Source organism: Lutra lutra, chromosome 17 (genome assembly GCF_902655055.1).
Source record: "Lutra lutra chromosome 17, mLutLut1.2, whole genome shotgun sequence".
Lineage (NCBI taxonomy): Eukaryota > Metazoa > Chordata > Mammalia > Carnivora > Mustelidae > Lutra > Lutra lutra.
In genome coordinates, this window is record NC_062294.1 from 56323282 (window position 1) to 56340933 (window position 17652).

General features: G+C 42.6%; 1 protein-coding gene across 1 annotated transcript in view; it reads left to right on the forward strand.

The window, feature by feature from the left end:
* LOC125088871 (KRAB domain-containing protein 5-like) overlaps window positions 1-6198 on the forward strand; it is a 67191-nt gene extending 60993 nt beyond the window's left edge. Inside the window, exon 5 of the mRNA XM_047710459.1 lies at window positions 3990-6198. Coding sequence (XP_047566415.1) covers window positions 3990-6040 — 2051 coding nt within the window. The 3' untranslated portion in view covers window positions 6041-6198. The remainder of the gene's footprint in view (window positions 1-3989) is intronic.
* Window positions 6199-17652: the final 11454 nt, after the last annotated feature.

Sequence of the window (17652 nt, forward strand, 5' to 3'; positions counted from 1 at the left end):
AAGGATGATGGGCAACATGAGGAAGTGGGAATGGGAAGTACAGGCTTCCGTGGGGTGAAAAGAATACAGGGAACTCCTCCAATGGTTTTCCCATAGCATTTTATGGTGCCAGATATTAGCGACTATTGGTGAGTATAGTAGCACCTATAGAGTTGTTGAATCTGCATGTTGTACACCTAATGAAATGGGACATTGTAGAGTATATATTAATAGAAAGGAAATCAAGATGGATATCAAGAAAGATATACATGTGTAGATTAAAGTAGTGTCTTAAGAATTTGCAAGTAAAGAAAACTAAACCTACTCTTCCAAAGAAGCTAATCCTAAGTACTCACAGTAGGATAAAGTCCTAGGAAAGCAAACTGATTGGTATCACACTGGAGATAAACATTCCTCAGTGTAGAAGGGAAGGGAAAGGGAAAGAGAAGCATGTGCCCAGCAGAGCAAAGAAGGGAACTGGAAGACCAAGAAGAGCCTGTGATCCTCACAGGCAGCTCAGGAAGAGCAGCCCAGTTATTCCTGTGAGAGCTTCTTAACTCCATTTCCTTGAATTTGGTCTCTGTCTTCTCACCACTGAGGAGCATCAGGAAGGCTTTTCTTTGGAAGTGGATTCTTCGGGAAAGACCAGAAAGTGCAATGAGTTTGTAGAACTGCTCATTTTAGTCAAAGTCATCTTTCAGGGGGCGCCTGGGTGGCTCAGTGGGTTAAGCCGCTGCCTTCGGCTCAGGTCATGATCTCAGGGTCCTGGGATCGAGTCCCACATCGGGTTCTCTGCTCAGCGGATATCCTGCTTCCCTCTCTCTCTCTCTCTCTGCCTGCCTCTCCATCTACTTGTGATCTCTCTCTGTCAAATAAATAAAATCTTTAAAAAAAAAAAAGTCATCTTTCAGAAGGAAGCCTAGTTTCAAAGAAGTGATCTTGTAGCCTGAAGCCATGGGTATTAGTAGAAATGAAGGGGAATCTTGAAATTGATAAAGGCCATGGATTCAGTGGGATCCAAGCTACAAAATCCAGCGTTGCAGCCAGAAGCAATTTGCACCTGCATTTCTTGTGAAGGAGAGAGCTGTTTCCATGAGTATGGTGGCATGGAAAATTGAAGAAAGAAAAATAAGAGGAGGTGCAGAGAAGAGTGATTGGGTTAAGTTTGTTATGCAGGAGTAGGGCTGGCTTGAATGAAGAGTGAAGGGAAGCAAAGGACTCCATACTCACCTGTATGCTCTGCCCCCCTTTTATGAACCTTTAAAACTATCGTAATTCAGTCCTGGAATTTTGAGCGGAGCATGCATTGTCGATCAGGTGGCACATGTGTGAAAAGTAGAAACTCAGACGCCACCCAAACATCCAAATCAGAGTATGAATTTTAATAGGCTCTTCAGTTCATTGTCATACACATTAATATTGGAGACGTGCACATCTAGCTCAGCCAGACGCTTCCATTATTCTACTCCTGACGTCATGTCTGTAGGACATTAGTTTGATAACTGTGCCTTGTCGTATGCCTTAAATCAGGATATATGCTCTTCATTTCCCAGATTATTTTGGGTATGGGTTATAACAAGAGGATGGATTTTGATCTTTGTGCACAAATGGCATTGGAGTTTGGCAGAGATTGCATTTTCTGTAGATCCCTTCAGGATTTATTGTGTTTCAATTATTCCAGTGAAAGAACATAAATAGGTTTCCTACTTATTCATTCTTTGATTCCTGCACAGTATATTACACTTTTCATCGATTCTGGTTTGACCTCTACCCTTATGTTAAATTGGAAGCATTTATTGGGTGGGGGTGGGGGGTGGGGGGTTTGCTGTAAATGTATGATGTCTCTGTTTTGGGAATTGTTCTTCGTTGTGTAGAAACAAAACTAATTTTTATGTGTTGGTTTGTGTACCAGCTTTATAAAATCCATGAATTTTAACCGGATTAAAACAATAAGGATTTTGAGGAGAAGAAATGGCAGTGGCGTAGGAGGGTCCTAGACACATGTGTCCTGTCATGAGCACCACTAGGTAAATGTCAGGTCATCCTAAATGCCCCAGACATTGGGCTGAAGGTGACAGGAGAAACTCCCCAAGTAAGAGGAGAGAAGAGGCCACATGGAAGATGGCAGATAGTGTGGAGACGTGGTTTAGGGAGGAGAGGAGTATAGTATTGTGGCGGGAAGGGAGCCCCAGTTGTGCAGTAGGTGTCATGACAGAGGACCACTCAGGGGATACCTAAGGAGGTTTCCCAAAGCCATTGGCTTGGAGAGGGAGAAGGGCTGAATTTCCTGAGTTCTTGGAACCAGAACATCTTAAAGCCTTGAGGGTTTTTTTTGTTTGTTTTTGTTTGTTTGTTTGTTTTTTATTATTCATTTGACAGAGAGATCACAAGTAGGCAGAGAGGCAGGCAGAGAGAGGGGGAAGCAGGCTCCCTGCTGAGCAGACAGCCCAATGCAGGGCTCCATCCCAGGACCCTGAGATCATGACCTGAGCCTAAGGCAGAGGCTTTAACCCACTGAGCCACCCAGGCACCCCAAAGCCTTGAGTTTTAATGGTCAGCAGGTTTCGATAGGATAGAGCCAGGAGGACACTGGGGTGCTCCTGGAGAGAAGGTTGGCAAACAACCTGGGGGCAGAGAGCATGCAAACAGTCATCTGGAGACCACCTGGGGTGCACAGTGGGGAGAGTATTCAGTAGTCTAGGAGCACATTCCTGAGAGGAAACATTCAGTGACATGTGGCTTCCAAAACATGGGAGCCCTCTCCTGTCCTGTAGCGTAAAGACTGAGCCCTACTCAGTAAGACACTGGCTGTCTGCCTTTCTTGCACCAGTCCCCACCCCCTGTGATCTGAGGGGACTGCCCTTCTCAGTGAGGCTCTCCTCAGGCTCAGCAAGGTCAGCCCCTGCTCACATCACGTCTCCTGAGCAGAGAGTTCTGCAGGACTGCAGTCCTGGTGGAGTTGACTTCAGGTCTCCTTTCACAATCGGAGCAGAGCTCACCTAGTTCAAACTGGCCACATTCAGGCCAGGGACCAAACACTGCCTGTAGCAGGCAAGGAGAGACCCTGCAGACCACTGGTCTGAAGGATACAACAGGACACATCACTGACTTTTCTAATGGACAGAGGAAAGTAGAGAGTTAGACAAATGCCAAGATGAAAGAATTTAGCCCAAAGAAAACCAGCAGATAAGACCAAGGGCAGACATACAATGGAAACAGTAGTAAGGAGCTTGATGTAGAATTTAAGGTTGCGATCATAAGGGTACTCAAGGAGTGAGAAAAAAATAGTGAGACTTTACCACAGAGATAAGAGTTAAAAAATAATTGGGTGCTTGCTGGATCACTTGGATAAGTACTGACTCTTGATTTCTGCTCAGATCTTGATCTCCGGCTCCTGGGATGGAGGCACAAGTCACACTGTGTATTCAGTGTGATGCCTGTATGTGATTCCCTCTCTCTGTAGCTCCCACCCGAAATCTTGTGATTTCCCCCCCTCAAATATTGTTGCCTCCTATAATTTTATTCCTACAGTCAGTTATACACTGTCCTCTTTCACTTCTTCACTTGTCATCATACTCAGTCTTTTTTCTGTTATTCTTCATTTAGTTCATGGGCTGTCAGTGTTGTTGATCTTTTCTGCCAAACAACTCTTCCTGTGCTTGATATGCTCCTATTTTTACTGTACTCTTTGACTCAGTTCAGTTTTCTGTTCTCCGTATCCTCCGTTCTTCTGCTGTGAGCTCATATGATCCTTTTTGTGATTGTTAGAGATACAGGAAAGTGATTTCTGCTACACTGTGACCATATCACAGAATTATGTATTAGGATATATGGTCAATATGTTGTGTACCATATTACGTATCCATGGGGATATGAGGTCCTGATGACTCTTTCTCAGCCATCTTTCTGACATTGTCTGAGTGACTTGGTGCTTCTGCATTTGAAGTCATCAGTATATTCTTCTGAATGTAGTAAGTGCACTGGTTTTACTTTTATTTGGTATCTTTCAGCTCTATCTTCACATGAGACCCCGAGTTTCCTGCTACAGCAGAGCATAGAAGGTTCTTTCCAGAATGAGTCAACGCACAGATACAAAGATAGTGCTGTTGAGATTTTACACTTACGCACAGACTGGTACAGTGATGGGGAGAGTGAAGGGCATCAAAGAAATCCTGGACAATACACGCAAACCAAGGCAATTGCCCTTAATGAGAATCTCACTGCCCCAAATGGTGAAAGATATAAACCGCTATGGAAGACCTCCCTTTTTAAGTCAACTGTTTCTGCAGCGCAGTGGGCCTCGGTCAGCACAAGCTCCAATCAGATAGTCAACCATAGCGATTTGTGGACAGACCATTTGGAACATCTGGAAAGTAATGTAATCCATGCTGAAAATAATGATTTGAGCCATTTGGAAGATAGGATTGGCCGGACCTTAAATCAGAGATTTAGAAATGAAAAACAAAGTGCTCAGTGGGATCCATTTGAGAGGGACTCCACTGAGGAGTTGACGCTACAGTATGACCAGAGGCTTTTCAATGGAGACAGAATTGCTCAATGCACTGAATCTGAGAAAACATTGGACCAGAGTTCCAGTGTTCACCGATGTGTCAGGGCTAGGTTTGCAGAGAACCATTATGAATGTGATAAATGTGGGCAAGGCTTTCATCCAAGCTCTAACCTCAGTACACATAATGGTCACCATTTGGGAGACAGTCCTCATAAATATAATGAATGTGGGAAAGCTTGTAACCAGTCCTCCAGTGTTGGTGATCATCAGAGAATTCATGAGGGAAAAAGCCCGTTCACATCTAATAAACCAGGGACCATATTTAGTCAGTCATCAAGCTTAAACATCAATGAGATAATCCCTCAGGGAGAGAAAACTTACATCTTTAAGGAATGTGGTAAATCCTTTGACTGCCCCTCAACACTATCTCAACATCAGCGAATGCATACTGGAGAAAAAGTATACAATTGTGAAGAAGGCAATCAAAGCTTTAAGGACTGTTCATCAATAAATGGACATTCGGAGATCTATTCTGGAGAGAAACCCTGCAAATATCAAGAATGTGGCAAGGCTTTTCATGATCACTCAAGTCTTAATAGACATCACTGGATTCATATTGCAGGGAAAAATTACAACTCTAATGAATGTGCCAAAGGCTTTACATCATGCTCAAAACTTGCTCAACATAACAGAATTCATAATGGAGATAAACCTTACCAGTGTCAACAATGTGGCAAGAGCTTTAGCCACAGCTCAAGCCTTACTCGACATAACAGAATTCATACTGGAGAGAAACCTTACCAATGTCATGAATGTGGCAAGAGCTTTAACCAGAGGTCATCCCTTATTAAACATCACAGAATTCATACTGGAGAGAAACCTTACCAATGTCAAGAATGTGGCAAGGCCTATAACTGCCTTTCACACCTTTCTCAACATCATAGAATCCATACTGGAAGGAAACCTTACCAATGTCAAGAATGTGGCAAGGCCTTTACCTGGAGGTCAAACCTTTCTCGGCATCATAAAATTCATAGTGTAGAGAAACCTTACCAATGTCAAGAATGTGGGAAGGCCTTTAAGTGGAGGTCGTATCTTTATCAACATCACAACATTCATAATGGAGAAAAACCTTACCAATGTCAAGAATGTGGCAAGGCCTTTATACACAGCTCAACCCTTATACGACATCACAGGATTCATACTGGAGAGAAACCTTACCAATGTCATGAATGTGGCAAGTGCTTTAACCGGAGGTCATACCTTATTCAACATCACAGAATTCATACTGGAGAGAAGCCTTACCAATGTCAAGAATGTGGCAAGGCCTTTATCCACAGCTCAACCCTTATACGACATCACAGGATTCATACTGGAGAGAAACCTTACCAATGTCATGAATGTTGCAAGTGCTTTAACCGGAGGTCATACCTTATTCAACATCACAGAATTCATACTGGAGAGAAACCTTACCAATGTCAAGAATGTGGCACGGCCTTTAGCTGGAGGTCAGGTCTTACTCACCATTACAGAATTCATTGTGGAGAATAATGTTACCAGTGTGAAGAATGTGGCAAGCCCTTTAGAGACAGCTCAACTCTTATTGAACATTACAGAACTCATACTGGAAAGAAACCTTACCAATGTCAGGAATGTGGCAAGGCCTTTAAGGTGAACTCACACCTCACTCGACATAGCAGAACTCATACTAGAGCGTAACCCTATAAATTCCAAAAATTTGGCAAGGCCTCTAACTGGTGCTCAAGGCTTAGTCTGCATCAGAGATTTCATAATGGAAAGACATCTTACCAATATCAAGACTGTGGCGAGGCCTTTAACCACAGCTCAGGCCTTACTCAACATTACAGAATTCATCCTGGAGAGAAACCTTACCAACATCGAGAATGTTGTTAGGCCATTACAGGCACTCAGTCCTCACTAAAAATAATATTCATACTAGATAGAAGGCTTACCAGTGTATAGAATATAAGAACAGGGGCACCTGGGTGGCTCAGGCAGTTATGCGGCTCCCTTTGGCTCCAGTCATGATCCCAGGCTCCCGGGATTGAGCTCTGCATCGGGCTCCCTGCTCCACGGGCAGCGTGCTTCTCCCTCTCCCCCTGCCTGACCCTTCTCTCTACTTGTGCTCTCTCTCCAGCTCTCTGTCAAATAAATAAATAAAATTTTGAAGAACAAAAGAAAAAGAGAATGTGAGCAAAATTGGTTAAAGAGTGCTCACCGATTCATGCCTACGAGAGAATTCATATTAGACAGTAATCTCACAAATACAACCAGTGTGGCAAGGCCTTTGTCCAGCATGCACGCCTTCCAAACAGAATTCATACTGGAAAGACACCGGATGAATAATGTGGCCAATCATCTAGCAGGCTCACAACCCTTACTGCACATCACAGAATTCCCCCTGCAGAGAAAATTATGGATGTAATGAATGTGAGAGAGTGCCTAAGGACTGCTCCCTCCTCACTCCATATGAGAGATTTTAAATAGGAGGGTAAGTATCCAAATACTAAGAATGTGTCTGACCTCTCAGTGGGACTCCCAACTTTCTTCATATTGTTGTTTTCATACAAGAGTGAAAGTGTGAAATGTAAAGAACGAGGCCAAGCCTGTAACTGGAATTCAGTGCTTACTCAGTGTGTCAAAATGCATAGTAGATTCAAACCCTTGGAACATTGTGAATGTGGAGAGGCCTTCATTTTAGTATACATTGCAGCACACACCAGAGAGTGCATTAAGGAAAGTCAATTGAAAGTTAGCAATGTTTAGAAAACTATTGAATTGAACATCAGATGCCAATGAATGTTACAGAAATCAAGCCAATGGAATGCATTATTCACCCTACTCAGACATTACCCTGCATGAAAATAGTGATTATAAGGAGAAATCAGACCTGAACACTAGGAAATTTATATGGTAATCTGATGAACAGGTTTAGTGGATGGACTTTTTCATATATATATATATATGGATTTCAGTATTTTTACATTTTTACAATAACCCTATTTGAGATTTGTGGCTAACAATATTAATGTATTTCCTCTGAAATCACTCCGGAAAATTTCTCTGTTCCTCGTGGGTGCGTAAGAACACCCATATTGCTACATCAAAGATATTAGATGTCCTACTCCATTAAGTGGGACTCATGCATACCTAATTTTCCATGCAAGAGGACCATATGATATACAACATATGAAGTACATCTCAGTGGCGATGGTGCTTATGGTTATAACAACACTGATATAAGATTCCATGGGATAGGTGTTCGGAGCACATACTTCTGGATGTATTGAAACTAAAGAACTTCCTGAATATTAGAAATAGGAGGTTTTCCTAATTGTTCTTTAAGGAAAAAGAGGTAGCCGTGCAGTAAACTATGAATGTATCTTCCTAAGTGCAACCGTTAGAGAGTATGACTGGATGTGGTTAAATGAGGAGATCCTGAAGATGACTGAGGGAGGGTAGCTAAGTCTTCCCTCCAATGCCATACCATTGAACATACACATTTCTGAGGAGTGTACCTCTGTCATGAAATTTTTGGAAATAGGTACTCCACATCTTTCATGCAACACTCGAATGCTTTTGCACATGTGTATTCTGTATTTAGAATGTCAACAATAGAGTGGATTTGAAAAGCATAACTTAGTGTACGTGTGAACATAATATATTTTCACTAATAAAACACTGGTTTTTAACATATGGATATGGGAGTGTCATGAATGATGTGTTGTCCTATGTCTAGGGTTCATCTGTCTCATTGAGAGCTGTAGGGAGCTGATTGAATCAATCACCTGTTTGATCCTGGAAAAGAACAATAAATCCATTTGCCCAGTAGTCTGAAGGTTTAAGGGCTATGTGATTATGTTTTCCCCTTAGTCTATGATGTGATTTTTCTCCTCTTTGTGAATACGATATTAAAGTGGGTGTATTATGGAGGTATGTAACAGAGATATTCTTCATATTTGAGCTCACGTACTCCATGATACTGCTACTTGGCATTGATTTTGTGTAGCCAGCAGGTTTGCAGGGACCTTGCACTAACAGGAGACCTTCTCACTAGTGCATTCCCATCAGCACAATGCAGGGTGACAAGTTAGTGGAACATCTCCTATGACATCTGCACCCTGTCCTTGTAAGCCACCATCTCTCCTTTCTCCCAGTGCTTTCCTTCCCATGTCTCATAAAGAAGACTCCCCCTCCCACAGCACTTCTCTAAATCTGTTTTAGCCAGAATGGCATATTCTGGACATAGACTTGGGACTCTATAGCACTGCACCATGGTCCTAAATGAAGGTATGTGCCCCTCGTCCTACACTGAGTGTTGTTTTGATGTGTCTATGAGGTGCACATGTACATAAGACAATCCTACGTGTATCATAGATACCCCATAAGAAGGTGACATCTATCCCAATAGGAGTGATGAGGTAGCCCAGGGAAGAGACAGAAAATATTTAAGCTGAAGAATTAGCATGTAGAGGAGGACAACTATCCCTAGTTGCCTGTGACTCCCTAGATGTAGAAAAATAACTTGTACTTGTTTTATGACCCACTTATCTTCAGATCTCCAGTTGTATTTGCGGTCATGTTTCTTTCCACCTATGTAGGCACTACAACCATTCTTTTGTGCCTATATTATTGAGATAGTGTCCTCAGAAAATGCTTAATTGATATTAGACAGATAGAAAGCAAATGGGTATTAATGCAAACATTTAGCACCACAATGTGGGATGTGAGTCTAAGTAAAATTTGAGGAAGGCACCATCCTTCAAGAGAAAGACAGGACCTATTAAAAGGAAATGTGAGGAACTCTTATCCATGTTGGGAGGGACCTGGAGGTGGCTCCTTTTAGTCACTGCAAAGGCACAAGGAGCTCTTGCTGGTATCATCTGATGAATACATGTAGTGGGGAAAAGAAATGGAAAATGTGGGTTTCTCAATAGCAGGTAAGTCCTGGTTTATCCTGATGATTTGATTGACCACCCGTGTCTTCCTGAGGACTAATGCTGTTAGATGTCAGTGATTACTTCCCCTAGCTAGATCCGTGACAAGGGATGGAGGAGGGTGTTAGATGATACAGTCATGTGGGCAGCTTTAAGATGTCACACGGTAGAACAGATGTTTGAGATGAAGAAGACTTCTGGGCAGTGGCATAGGCCGGATCAGCAAGGCATGTGCTGTGGTTGTTTCCAAGCCGGTGTCCAGGTAGATAATCCCAGTCAAGGTCAGATCCGGTGTGGTTGGGTGATCCTTCAGGGAAGCTGTTGCCCTACTGTGCAGGACCTTCCTCCCTTTTCTCAGAGCCATAATCAGTGTAGTTCTAGGGGCGCCTGGGTAGCTCAGTCATTAAGTGTCTGCCTGAGGCTCAGGTCTGAGCCCTGCATCGGAAAATTCTAAAGGAATTTTTACATGTTAAAGTAGACTTGCAGGATCCAGGGGGATCAGGCTGGGATTGCCTTTTGCCCTTAGCGAAGTGTTAACATCAAGGCAGCTGAGTTCCTAGAGGAATGTCGCTCTGCCTGTTTGAAGGACTTGTCATTGGGCTGTAGACAGTAAGGGCATTTAATAATTTCTCTTCTGCCTCTGTTTCCCACATCACAGCAGAGGGCTGGGATCCGCATCTTTTGCGGTCCCAAACAGACCAGGTTCTGCCATTCCCACTGACAAAATTCAAAGGTAGAGAAACCAGTGGTGGTGAAAGGAAAAAGGGATTTGCTTAGGGGAAGTGGACAGTGGGAAGACAGCAGAGTAGCCTCTCAAAGTCTGTCTCCAAAGTACTGAAAATACTCCAGGTTTCTAAGGAAAATGTAGGGCAAAGGTGGGTGGATGAGTAGTAGTGCATGTAGGCAGTGGAAGTCAAAGCGATGGCATCTGTGAGTCAGTCATTGGTGGGGACTGGCTGGCTCAGGGCCATCCTTAACTGCGTGAGGGGGTGGTTTCAGTTTCCCTCAGAGTGATTTGCTCTCAGGATCTTCCATGTGAGCTGAGATTCCAGCCGGGAAGAACAACCCAACCAGAAAGTTTGAGGTCAAAATGGAGTCACCCGAAGGCCTCTTTTAGTGGCGTGTGTACAGCCCCAGTGCCCCACTGGAAAGAGTATTCCCCATACAAGGATTTTGGGTTTTTTTGTTTTTTGGTTTTTGTTTTGTTTGTTTTGTTTGTTTTGGTTTGGTTTTTTTGGTTTGGGTTTGCTTTATTTTGTTTTGTTTTGTTTTTCCTATCCCTGTATCCTCAAGTTTCATTTAAATTCAATTCCAGGGGGCCTGGGTGGCTCACTGGGTTAAAGCCTCTGCCTTCAGCTCAGGTCATGGTCCCAGGGTCCTGGGATCGAGCCCTGCATCGGGCTCTCTGCTCAGCGGGGAGCCTGCTTCCTCCCCTCTCTGTCTCTGCCTGCCTCTCTGCCTACTTGTCTGTCATATAAGTAAATAAAATCTTAAAAAAAAAATTTATAAATTCAATTCCAAATTTATTATTTCTGGTAAATTTCCAGTGTTTTTCCTTTAAATTGTATTACAGATGAGGTCCTCAAGAGTTTTATAATAATTATATATTGAAAAGACTCTAGTGTCCGGTACATAATTTTACACTATTTCATTGTGCATTTGATAAACATACGGGAGTCCTAGGGCTGCTTTAACAAATTACCACAAATAGGGATGTCTGGGTGGCTCAGTTGTTAAATGTCTGCCTTCAGCTCAGGTCATGATCTCAGGGTCCTGGGATCGAGTCCCGCAAGAGGCTCCTGCTCAGTAGGGAGCCTGCTCCTGTGCATTCTCTCTCTCTTTCTCTCTCAAATAAATAAAATCTTAAAAAAAAAAAAGTACCACAAATAGGGTGGCCTAAAACAGAAATGTTAAAAAAAAAAAAATAAAAGGGAGGGCGGGCAAAACAAAACAAAAACAAATGTATTGATTCCTACTCCTGAGTGTGGAAGGTGTCTGCAGGGCCATGTTTCCTCTGAAGCCTGTCGGGGAAAATCTTTCCTTGCTCTTCTAGCTTCTGGTCTTCGTGAGCAGTGTTTGACTTTCCCTGACTTGTGGTGCATCACTCCAATCCTTCATCTTCACAAGATGCATGTCTTTCTATAGGGACACCTGTCATACTGAATTAAAGGCCTGCTCTACCCCAGGATAACCTCATCTTAACTCATTATATCAGTGATGACCCCACTTCCAGTAAGATCACACTGAGGAAGCCGGGGGCCGAGGGTGGGTGGGTTAGGACTTAACAGTATCTTCCCTGAGAAAAAGCACAGTTCAACTCATAATAGTAAGGATATTGATGATCTCTTAAGTCAAAAACTAATTTAACCAGACCACCTGATAAGTTTAATGTTATGTTCTCCTTTGCACAAATCTAGAAATGCCTCATAAGAAAGAGTCACAGTGTATTTGCTGATGGGAATGGCAACCTGATTTTTTTCATTATTTTTTAATTACTGCTAGTAAAGCAGAAAGACTGATGTCACTGTGTTAAGGGTTTGCTCTGCGTTCTTGTAGGGACACAAAGCAGGCTGCTCCAAAAAGTGGCACATAAAGGTTGTTTTGAGCTAAAAGTAATAAAAACCCAGCAGATGCAGGAAAGGCCCTCTGCTTCCCATGTAACTGCCTAATACACATCGGAAAGGTGAGCCTGCGCAGGAAGACAAGTGTTAACTGAGGCCCCTCGTCTGCCTGATGGAACAATCTTGTTTTCCAAGCTTCTCTTTTCACCTTGCCAAGGAGTCTTCTTCCCTGCCCCTCTCCTTAGCTCAAGTAAGCTCCATGGTGCCTTGTTGTCTTTGGACTTGCATATCTGTCTGGGTTCCACGGACGTACACCTGTCTCATGTCTATTTGATTCTAAGGCCAGTGAGATGGACCACAGGGCAGGGGAAGTTCTCTCTCCCCGACATTCTCAATTCTCTTGTTAGTCTGACCTCGAAATACAATCTCTGCTGTTTCAGGTATGTAATCACGTCGTCCATGAATAATAACAGTTCTAGCCTCCTACTGCCCTTGTCTTGTTTCCACCTTTACCTGTTTCTCCGGGTCCCCGCTCAGGCATCCTGTGTGTGGTGAACGGGGAGAGCCCGGACTGGACCCCTACTCCCAGCCTCACGTTCATGAAAATGCTCTCAGTGTTGACTACTTGTCATAGTGTTTGCTGAAACCTTCTTGCTGAGATATAATTTCAAATGTTGTATTTGGCATGATTTTACTACCAAATATCTTACTGATGGATCAACCATACTCAAATATGTTTTGTTTAAATCTGTTATTTTGAGGGGCGTCTGGGTGGCTCAGTGTGTTAAGCCTCTTCCTTTGGCTCAGTCATGATCTCTGGGTCCTGGGATGGAGCCCCACATTGGGCTCTCTTCTCAGCCGGGAGCCTGCTTCCCCCTCTCTCTGTGACTGCCTCTCTGCCTACTTGTGATCTCTGTCTGTCAAATAAATAAATAAAATCTTTTTTTAAAATATCTGTTATTTTGATGTATCGCATTAATCAGTGTTCTGAAATGGAATCTTTTTTTTTTTTTAAGAGTTCATTTATTTATTTGCCTAGTTCATAGCTAGGCAGGCAGGCAGAGAGAGAGAGGAGGAAGCAGGCTCCCCGCTGAGCAGAGAGTCGGATGTGAGGCTTGATCCCAGGATCCTGGGATCATGACCTGAGCCGAAGGCAGAGGCTTAACCCACTGAGCCATGCAGGTGCCCCCGAAATGGAATATTTTGTATTAATGGAATAAAGTGAACTTGGCTAATATTAGTTGCCAACTGGCTATATTTATTTTTTTTTAAGTTTTTTATTTATTTATTTTACAGAGATCACAAGCAGGCAGAGGGGTGAGCGGGGTGGGGGGGGGAAGCAGGCTCCCCGCTGAGCAGAGAGCCCAATGCGGGACTCAATCTGAGGACCCTGAGATCATGACCTAAGCCAAAGGCAGAGGCTCAACCCGCTGAGCCACCCAGGCACCGTAACTGGCTACATTTAAACAGCTAAAGTCATATTTATAGCTTTGTGCATTGAAAGGAGATTCAAGTTAGAATTTTCTCTTTTTTTCATTTTGTTCAGATTTTTTAAAGATTTATTTAGTTATTATTTGAGAGAGAGAGAAAACGCATGGGGGGAGGGGCAGAGGGAGAGAGAAGGGAAGCAGACTCCCCGCTCTATCCCAGAAACCTGAGATGATGACCTGAGCCGAAGCGAAAAGTTGGAGGCAAACTGACGAAACCACATAGGCGCCCTTCATTTTGTTTTTTTTTTAATAGCCTAATATAATAATGTGAACAAATTAATTTTTCTTCCTTAGAAGAGTTTACATCACACTGGAACTATATCTGGCTTAAAAGGAATCAGACCTTATTAGATTGAGACCTCCAGTGCCTTTTAATCTGTATATTGAAACTGGTTATTCAGATTTTCTTTTTTTATGACTGTATTTATTTATTTGAGAGGGAGTGAGAGGAGGGGCAGAAGGAGAGGGAGAGAGAGAATCTCAAGCAGACACCCCACTGACCGTGGAGCCAGAGGCAGGGCTTGACCTCACCACCTTGAGACCATGACGTGAGCCAAATTCAAGAGTTGACACCTCACCTCCTGAGCCGCCCAAATGCTCCCCCATTGTTTTTCTTTTTCAGTCAGGATTTGTAACACAATCGAGAAACTAATACATTTCCCTTAAAAATAGAGATGTTTTTAAAAATAGAAGGTGCTTGTGCCTGGGTGGCTCCGTGGGTTAAAGCCTCTGCCTTCAGCTCAGGTCATGATCCAGGGGTCCTGGGATCAAGCCACATCAGGCTCTCTGCTGAGCGGGGAGCCTGCTTCCTCCTCTCTCTCTCTCTCTCTGCCTGCCTCTCTGCCTACTTGTGATCTCTGTCTGTCAAATAAATAAAATCTTTTAAAAAAATAAAAAATAAAAATAGAAAGTGCTTTACAATTTTCCATTCTGAGCAGAAATACATTAGGCCTCCAGTTTCTCCACAGCCTTCATAACAATGCTTTTACTCTTGTATTGTGGCCATTGGAGTGGGCGTAATATTGCATTTTGGTTTTGATTTGCATTTTCCTAATGCCAGTGATGGTGAGCATATTCTCATTTGCTGATGAGCCATTCACATATCTCTGGTGACATGTCTATTAAGTCTTTTTCCTATTTCTTTCTTAATTGGGTTGGTTTCTTCATAAGTTACAAAAGTTCTTTGCATATTACACACCCGGAAGTGTCTTCATTTTGCCCTAATTTTGTAATGACAATTTTGCTGGATATAGTATTCCTCTTTGACTTTGCCTTCATTTGTTTACTATTGCTTATGAAATGCCAGGCATTTGTCCTATTGTTGTTACCCTCAATGTGATGAGTCTTTTCTCTCACTGCTTTACGATTTCTTTCTGTCTTTTGCTTTCAACACTTTAAGATGTGTCTCTTACAACTTCTGGGTTTTGAATTGAATTAGAAATTATCTCCTTGGGGCGCCAAGTGGCTCAGTGGGTTGAGCCTCTGCCTTCAGCTCAGGTCATGATCTCACAGTCCTGGGATCGAGCCCTGTGTCGGGCTTTCTGTTCAGTGGGTAGGCTGCTTCGCATACCCCCCAACCCCGCCTTCTACCTGCCTCTCTGCCTACTTGTGATTTCTCTGTCAAATAAATAAATAAAATCTTTAAAAAAAAAGAAATGATCTTATTTCCATATTATGGACACATGTTTATCATGTTTATGACATTTTTAAAAGATTTTTATTTATTTACTTGACAGAGAGATCACAAGTAGGCAGAGAGGCAGGCAGAGAGAGAGAGGGAAGCAGGCTCCCTGCCAAGCAGAGAGCCCGATACAGGACTTGATCCCAGGACCTCGGGATCATGACCTGAGCCGAAGGCAGAGGCTCAACCCACTGAGCCACCCAGGGGCCCTATGACATTTTTATTAAAAATTTTTTAAATTTAAATTCAATTTAGTTAACATATAGTGCATTATTAGTTTCAGGGTTAGAATTTAGTGATTCCTCAGTTGCATATAACACCCAGTGCTCAGTTGTGCCCTGCTTAATGGCCATCACCCTGTTACCCCATTCCCCCATACACCTCCTCTCCAGCAATCCTGTTTGTTTCCTAGAGTTATGGTTTGACTCTCTGTTTTTAGTGTATTTTATTTTTTCCTTCCCTTCCCCTTTGTTAATCTGTTTTTTTCTTAAATTCCACATGAGTGAAACCATATGGTACTTGTCTTTCTCTGACTTATTTTGCTTAGTATAATACCCTTTAGTTCCATCATTGCAAATGTCAAGATTCCATTCTTTTTTTTTAAGATTCCATTCTTTTTGATGGCTGAGTAATATTCCATTATATATTTAATATCTTCTTTATCCATTCATCTGTCAATGGACATCTGGGCTCTTTTAATATTTTGGCTGTTATGAACATTGCTGCTATAAAGATTGGCATGCATGTGTCCCTTTGAATCACTATTTTTGTATCCTTTGGATAAATACCTAGTAGTGTAATTGCTGGGTTTTAGGATAGTTCTATTTTTGGCTTTTGGGGGTCTTTTTTTTTTTTTTACATTTACATCTCTGATCCATTTGTACTTTATTCTGATATATAGTTTGAGATAGTGAGTGAATTTGATCTTTCTCCAAATAACTACTCTGTTATTCCAGCACAATTTTTAAATAGTTCATTACTGATGAAGAAACAGTACAGTATCTTGACTTTACCTTTTTTTTTTTTTTAAGATTTTAGGGCCATCTAGGTGGCTCAGTCAGTTAAGAATCTGCCCTAGGCTGCGGTCATGATCCCAGAGTCCCAGGATCAAGCCCCATGACTGGCTCCCTGCTCATCAGGGAGTCTGCTTCTTCCTCCCTGCCTCTCCCCTACTTGCGCTCTCTCTCTCTCACTCACTCACTCTCTCAAATAAATAAGTAAAATATTTACTTATGTATTTGATTGATTGATTTGTGAGAGACAGCGAGAACATGAGCAGAGAGAGGAGCAGAGAGGCAAGCAGATCCCTGCTAAGTTAAGCACAGACCCTGACATGGGACTCAGTCCCAGGACCCTGAGATCATGACCTGAGTCTTCGTCAGGTGCTTCAACAACTGAGCCACCCAGGTGCCCCATTGGCTTTACCCATTCTAAAGACAAAAGGAATTACAGAGAACATTTCTGACTTTCTTTAGTTACATCACTCATGGTACTATTGACATTATTATTCTGAAAGTATTTCCTTTATATTGTAGGTAACAGGAAATAATTATGTTATAAAGTTGATGATGTCAGAAACAAAGGAAGAAGAAAAATTACTAAATTCCCTTACCACCTACAGCCCCTTGACAAGTCCTTGAAACAAGCAGAGGACATTCCTCTGGGAACTGCCTCAATGTTAATACTTTGCTAAGGGCAAAAGGCAACCAACCATAACCTAACCTCCAGGATCCTGTAAGTCTACTTTAACATATAGAAATCCCATTGGAAACTTCCTTTGTATCTACCCTTCAAGATACAGATTGGCAATCATCCCCCAAACACATGATCCACCGATATACATCCAAAGGGTCTCATGACTCAGGTTTTATTAGTAATAAATAACTTTTTCCCAACAATAGTGAGCCCACTCAAGGTCCTGGAAACCTTGCTTCCAAAATTTCTTAGAGACTTGCACTATCCCTAACCCCCTCCCAATTTGAAAGTGTATAATGGGCCACTCCTCATGACGCCAGGGTAGCTCTTTCTGCCCCCTGGGTCCTGTCCCCGTGCTTTAATAAAACAACCTTTTGGCACAAAGACATCTCAAGAATTCTTTTTTGGCCTTTGACTTCGGATCCTAATGTCTTTCCTACATCAGGTGGGATTTATCAAATTGAGGGACCAATGCTATAAGATTAAGTTTTATTTGAAAATTCTTGAATAGAAACACAAGGATTCTTTTCCCACTTCTGTTCACTGGAAATATCCAAAAGTACAGAGTTTGTGTTCTCTAATGTCATTTCCAAACAACAGGAGCCGGGGATTTTTGGAGAAGTGGCTGGTTCTGCATCTGGGACAGAGAAAGAATAAAGTAAGCCTACAAGAGGGGGCCTGGGTGGCTCAGTTGGTTAAGCCTCTGCCTTTAGCTCAGGTCATGATCCCAGAGTCCTGGGATCAGGCCCAACGTGGGGCTCCCTGGTCGGTGGAGAGC